Genomic DNA, 7,272 nt, shown 5'->3' with positions numbered 1-7,272 from the left:
CCCACCCCCAACCCCAAATGCCCTAATCTGATCCCCTGCCCTCAAGCCTCAACGTCTCTCCTCTGGGGTCTCTTTCTTGCCACTCTCTCCCTCAAGCTCTCACACCTCTCTCACGCCACTCGTCTCTGGTGTGTCACTTCTCTCTCGGTATAGCACTCACCGTTTTGGAATCATGCTCGTCGCACTCTATGTCCTCACCGTCTCAAGCTCAGTCACTGCCTTCCTGGGCTCCCTTCGCGGGCGGCAGAACCAGACAGAACCACACGGAACCCAGTCGTGCGCCTTCTCCTGCGCTTGTCGTCGCTCAAGAAAGTGGTTTCAAGAGTAAATTGGAGTGAGAGCCCACTACACTATGAGCATTTTAATTTCCCCGCATTCCCTCCAAAATCTCAAGACCCTAAGTTGTTCTTAGAATCATTATCATAAAGAGCTAAGTCAGTTGTTACTTGTTAGCACAAGAGCAGATATGACACATTGCCGAACAGTCCTCCTTTTGCATTCAGCTGTAAGATATGGCATTCAAGCCTGTCTGTACAATATTATGTGTTATGTAAACAGATGATAAACACTAAAATAATTGCTCATAGCTACAATTTTAGCGCACAAGAGACCTAGTAATCCTATTTCAGAATTGACGAATATATATATAATGTACATTTATGAACAAAACCTCATGTCTTCACCTCTCAACAACTCCAGGCACGAGAAAACTGATTCAGGGAATCTAATTACTGTCCCATCATGGTGTTTCTGAGAGTAGATAATCAACTCAGTTCTTCAACTCCATGCAAGAATTCAAAATATGCTTTAGCTATATTCCACCATGCGGTCTCACTTTTATCTCACATTATACAGAGGCTAAGTACTTGAAGGGGATGAGATCAAAAACCCCGAAGGGAAGAAAATGACAAGGTCAGCAAGGAAGCAACATGGCATAACCTCAAACTTGCGATCACTGGCCAGTGGGTGCACCTGTGAAACAACAGTGGGATATTCACGAATGCTTAGGAAATTTATACTTGCATGTCAGCAATTATATTACTCAAATACCGTGGATTATTCAAACCATATAGAATAACAAATTAATACACAGGCAGATACATAAAGGATGTTTCTAACGATGCACTACAAACCATTGTTAGGAAGCAAAAGGGGCAAATTCATTGAAACCACAAATTTTCGAAGTTTCTGAAACTCAATACATTAAAATTTTCAAGACATCAAGTGTGCTTAGTCCATTTGTTAGCTACTTAGTTGCTACTACACTTAGCAGTAGAGTATGGTCACAAAACAGCTCCTAATCTGAATTGCATCAAATTACAAGACAATAAAATGAACCTAGAGAACCAAGTACAGGATACATCTCAGGAGGATCTTTCAATTACAGCAAAATGGGCTTACAACTAGTTTCGTGGCAAATGTCTTGCAAACAATTACCAGGAAAATTCTATGATAACTTGCATTTCAAGTGTTAAGTGTGTCACCTCTGATTTTGCAAAGTTCAATTAACAAAATTTGAGTACCTATTAACAACTTATGATGAGTGATTAAAGCAATAAGATGGTTAAGTGGACCCAAAAATGGATAACTCAAATTGATAAAAGGTTAAATTTTAGATAGTTGCTGGAACAGATACCTGATTAATTAAGCTCATTTCTCTTTTCAGCAAATAAAATATTTGCCAGCAGAATTACAATTTTACAGTAGAACAGACATAAAAGAAATACCATTGCAAGACAAATTTGAGCAAATATTAACAGGAATTCCTGAGAAATGCCTTCACTCAATATTTTAAATTCTAAATTCAATACTATGTTCGGCAAATGGTTTTCTTACAGTAGTTCAATTGCAAATATGCAGACAAATTGACAAGCATTGCTACAAAAGTAATGCAACAGGCATAATTTTTCCTATCCTTTCTTCCAGTGAGGATACCTTACCTACTCTGTGTTTACCCTTCTCTTTCTCATTCAAATTTGTTTTCTATCAAGAAATTAATTACCAAGCCTATAGAGAAATTAGGGCTAAGTGTGCATGTTTGAAAATAGCATCCCAAGATGTCAACAATACTACCAAAATGGAACTTTGTTACCATAAAAAAAAAATTCACCCCACCAATTTGCTTCACGGAAAACTTATACCGACCATTAGGTAGCGTTTGGTGGAGAGACAGAAACAGAAAGACTGAGACTGAGAGACTGGGACTAAGAGACAGAGATTGAAATAAATCTTAGTATTTTGTTTGGTGTAAAGTGGGAGACAGAAATTGAAACAAGAATGAAATTCTAATTTAATTTGTATAAAGGATAAAATTCGAATTAATTAATTGAAATGAAGGTATTTTAGGTATAAAATGTTGTTAAAGTTTCAGTCTCCATCTCTAAAAATTTGAGTCTCATGTGTCCTCATTTTTTGGAGGTATTGAAATACTGAAATTTTGGGGACAGAGAGAGAAATTTTAATACCAGTCTCTAAACCAACAAACACGATATTGAGTCTCAGTCTCCCAGTCTCTGTCTTAATACCTCAAAACAAACGCTACCTTAGGTAACATTTGAAAGGTATGAGTAATGACTGATTTGTATCTATTTCTCCTTATACAACATGGCCAAGACTCACCTGGGAATCTTGTATATATATGATAATAAGTGATATAAGGGGACAAATAGTTTTGTATATATATGATATAAATGACAGTGCTGTACCTGGAACAGTCATCACAGGTCAGCTCTGACTGTTAAAATTCCATGCATCATCTGCATGCTGTAGTTATCCTTCCTGTTAAGTAAGCTTTGATCTCACATTTCTGTTTTGGTTAGTTTTCCGAAGTTGAGGATTTTCTATTGAATACACAAGGAGGCTTCCATCTTTTGTGCCAGCCAAGAAGCATTCTTCTGGCGTTACTGCTAGAGATGTTATGACCCTTCCAATTCCCTGATATTTCTTCACAATTTCAAGGGTGTCCATAGAGCGAACAACAATCTGTCCTTGATCACCTGCACCTACCAAAAACTCACCACATCTGCTCAATTGAATAGCATTCAGGCGTCCATTAGATTCCGTGGCAGCAAGATGTTTCCCATTAATTGAATACAGATGCAGACTAAGATCATCATCAGCATAAATCACAATATGACCGCGCTGAGAAACAACTAGCTTTGATATTGGACTGCCCGATGGATGCCGTAAGGATCTTATATATCTACCTTCTCGCAGAGTATGGAATATGCAAGTTCCATCTTTTGACCCACTAATTACAATATCAAGCTCATGACTAACATGTAAGCAAGTTATAATATCATCATGTCCACAAAGAATATGACATGGAGTTTCAACTATTACATAGTTTTTACGAGGCAATTCAGGCTGATTGTTACGAATCCTCTTTTCTGTGGCTTTACCACGAAAAACTTCCCAAACCATCACTGTTGTATCATAGCTTCCAGTTGCAAGGATACTTCCATCAGATGTCACTGCAGCATACCATTATCTTGTGAGGCACAAGCATACAAGAGGAGATTGAACACCATAAACAGCAAATATAAATAAATAGATAAACACCAAAAGGCTCAATAGAAATTAGGGAAGTGCCAGTTATTGAACCTACGAAAACATATTAGAATAAAGTTATCACAATGGATGGAAACTTATGGCTTGTGAGGCCGAAGTAACAACAAAAACCTTCATCGATCATGCAGTCACAAATCAGGTTTAAGTGATATATTAAAGTCACCAGGTTGTGAAGGCATTAAGCACTATGGGACACACCTGCAACACAGCTCACCACATCTTTATGCTGTCGAATGCTCTGTACCATTCTGCCATCACTTAATGATATGACCTGAAAACTATTTTCCCAATTGCCACATGATACTAAAAAGTTCTCGGAGGATGTCTGCATTGTCACAAAGCATTGTGCTCCAAGTTCAACATTTTCAGGCACGGGAATCCCGATTTTTCGTGGAGAAAGTATGTCGTATCCAACTCCAAAGAATGGATCCTGCAGTGGTTTGAGGTTGTTCCACTAGTCATGAAACCAGACATAATTTTACTAAAATGTAAACAAATTTAAGTTACAAAACCTTGTAATTCAGTCTATAGTAAAAAACCAAAGCCAACCTGGGAACCAGAGAATGTAAAATTTCCACCAGATTGCAGCTGTGTTGTCAACCACATCTTAACAGACAAGATGAGGCCGTCATTTACAAGAACGATATTGGATTCCATAAGACCAACATACAATACAGCAGATGCCGGGTGACTAGTATTAGAAACGATGGAAGTCAAACTGATAGAATCAGGTGCAAATCGTAAAGGGTGTGCAATCGGAATAGGTGGCCCTCTTCTTGGGTGTTTCTTCCGAAATATCTGGATGGGAGTCTGACCAAAGTTGGCTATCTGGTCTTCTATGGCTGCTCTTTGCAGATCATCTTCCATTGTTTCCAAATCAACAGCACCTTCATAAGTTAAGTAGTAGAAGATGTTTGCTGCCTATAACCCGCATGATAAAATGTTAGCTTCACTAACCTGATTCCTGAAGACTGCTAAAGTTTTAGCCAACTCTAATTTACATGAATTTTGATTGAGACATACCTCCACAGCAGGTTTTCCTCGTTGCTTGTAACCAAATACTAAATCTATCCATTGATGGAGATTTGAACTAACATATTCACTTTCAAGTGCCTCCCGGTTTCTCCTAATGAATTCTTCAGGTGAACCCTATGCAAATAATATAAAACTAAGGCCTTTTGCTCATAACTTATAATTAAATGGTGAAAGGAGATCTGGGTCGGAACAATTTCAAAATTGGAAAGATCCCATCACAAGGAAGCATGCATGAAACTAAGCATCTTGTGGTGGGAAAAGAGAATAGGATATAATCATTGGAAACTAAAGAGTAAATAATTAAATGGTTGAAACATAGACCTTAGACAATGATTTTTTTTTCTTTTTTTTTTGGGTATGCTACACTTTTGATTCCCCATATTACATCACTTCATCCTTAATTGATGTGCAAAAATTGTAGTTATCATCTGAAGTAAAACCGCGCACAAGAATGCTATATCTTTAGAACATACCAACTTCCTCTGTAACAGCTTCAAAAAACTTGTCCTCCATATTATCATATGTTCTATATTGGTTGTAAGGTCCATAAGAATCTATTCTAGCACAATTCTATGGCTTGGATTACGTAATGCACATTGCTTTACCTTATAAATATTCAGTTAGAGAGGTCTGGTGTTTAGGATAGAGCTTAACAATAACTCTTTTCTTGGGACACATAAGATGTGCATTCTATTAATTTGACCTCTTAGGGTAATAGGGTTTCCAGAATCATTAAATGCCTAAGTTCAAAACACCTATCTTGGTTATCACAAATTTTATTGTCACGGGAATGGGATAGAACAAGGATTATTTACCTTTTTTATGCTTCTTCAATGAAAACTAGATTACAGTTTATGATGAAGGGCCTAGTGGTATGCTATTGTGGATCTTTAAAAAAAAGAGGAAGCTTTTGTATTTTGTGAAACTGAAACAAATCATTTTATGATAGCTGTTCATTTTTTTGCACTGCAAAGACGCAATCCAATAAATGTTTGATGCCAAGAAAGATGGAGATAGAAAATGGCAAGTCAGCTAGGACAGATTTGTCAGATCTCATCATATATAAACATGTCTCAGTATTGAAGAAAACTGAATGGCTACCTTTGCCCAGGGAGGGAGGCAAATATCCCCTATGGGTTCACCATCCTGTTTAACTCCTAGATGATACGAGTTTGAATTGACAAGAAACTCAGGCATGTAGAAGAACTCAGGTATTAACTCCTTCACGTCACTAGTATTTGTAAGGCAATTTCTGTATGTGCCCTCAATGCTTTGAAAAAGACGGTCAGCATGATCAAATTTACCACCCTGTGCAAAAGAACAGTAGCAATATGAATCATGATACAATGTAAGTAACGGGGAAGAACATAGCCAAAACCGAGGGAATGAGAAAATCAGTGTAAGTATTAAGAACTATAAAGAACTAAAGTATGCCAGAGAAATCTTTCAAGTATCAGAATGCATGTTTGCTCTCAATATAATTATAAAAAATATGTGGAAAACACATGACTACATTGGAAACAAAGGCCTCAATATCGTGTCAAAATACGAATTCCCACATAAGCTTAAGCGAATAATAGATCATGTACTGACCAAATTCGAGATTAAAACCTAAGTAAAGTCTGTATATAATGAAGAGGGGCAGGAGGGTCACGCTTAAGCCAGTTAAGAAAATCCAAGTTGGCTAGATGGAATTGTCCTTGCTGGCACTGTCTTAACAGATCAGTAACCACTTCTGGCTTTGATACTCTTCTAGACACTTCCCTAACTCACTCTATTAGTGACGATGCAAAAGAATATTTTTCTTTTGATCTTTCTTTTTATGTACCATTGCAATTTTTTGCATCAGTCAATTTGTCCACATACTCCCTAGCAGACTGGGATAGCAAAGAGAAAGAATAGACACCTTGTTGAGATTGCTGGAACCTTAATGTTTCATGCAAATTTCCCAGCTAAGCATTGGGTTGATAATTAATGAAAGTCCATTTTTGTATAGTTAATGAAAGTTCCCAGAAGTCAACAACCCACATTAAGCATCAAGACATGCAATGAAGCAGAGTAGGATACCTGTAGATTACGGTGAAGAGATGTGAAGGGTTCTAATCTAAGAAGGTAATAAAGCACTATGCCCATACTTGAGTAATGAGATCCATAGTAGAAACTGCATCCACAGACATGCACCAAAACATGTGAGCAAAATTCATAAAAGTGATGTGTGTTTATGTTGGGTTTCAGCCTACAAAAGACCATTGTAAATTCTACAGTCATGCTGGATAATTACCTGGGTATATCAGGATCACAGAAGTTACGGTATCTGTCTTCAAACACCTGAATGCAAGAAGAAGCACATGCTAAGAATGATACTTAAAAAAGTTTTAAGAGCATTCCATCAATGCTTTAGTAAATAACCTCAAATCGTTTATTATCGAGTGCTCCAACAGGCTTTGAGAGATCCCGAAATGTAGATGACTTGTTATAATCAAGAAGCTCAGACGAGTAATCAGCCAAGACCCAAGGGAAAACAGGATACTGGGTTAAATCATTATAAGATCTTCCAGCTAGTGTGTTGAGAATCATTAAATATTCAAAGTTTGTTATTTCCCTTCTCCTCCAGCTCTCTCTGGCAGTTTCTGCCATCTCCTGTGCCATTCGGCGATCAACAAAATT

The 7,272-nt window shown here is 37.5% G+C and overlaps 1 protein-coding gene across 1 annotated transcript in view; it reads right to left on the bottom strand.

Annotated features, from left to right (window-relative positions):
• LOC107607912 (BEACH domain-containing protein B) overlaps positions 468-7,272 on the bottom strand; it is a gene marked incomplete in the record, with an annotated part of 32,669 nt that continues 25,864 nt past the window's right edge. Inside the window, 9 exon segments of the mRNA XM_021107990.1 lie at positions 468-972; positions 2,706-3,473; positions 3,769-4,000; positions 4,120-4,491; positions 4,594-4,719; positions 5,707-5,913; positions 6,673-6,766; positions 6,887-6,933; positions 7,015-7,269. Coding sequence (XP_020963649.1) covers positions 2,782-3,473; positions 3,769-4,000; positions 4,120-4,491; positions 4,594-4,719; positions 5,707-5,913; positions 6,673-6,766; positions 6,887-6,933; positions 7,015-7,269 — 2,025 coding nt within the window.

The sequence above is a fragment of the Arachis ipaensis genome, chromosome B07 (genome assembly GCF_000816755.2).
Source record: "Arachis ipaensis cultivar K30076 chromosome B07, Araip1.1, whole genome shotgun sequence".
In the NCBI taxonomy this organism is placed as follows: Eukaryota; Viridiplantae; Streptophyta; class Magnoliopsida; order Fabales; family Fabaceae; genus Arachis; species Arachis ipaensis.
The sequence above is the reverse complement of the archived record's forward strand: the minus strand, read 5'-3'. Positions and strand labels throughout refer to the sequence as shown.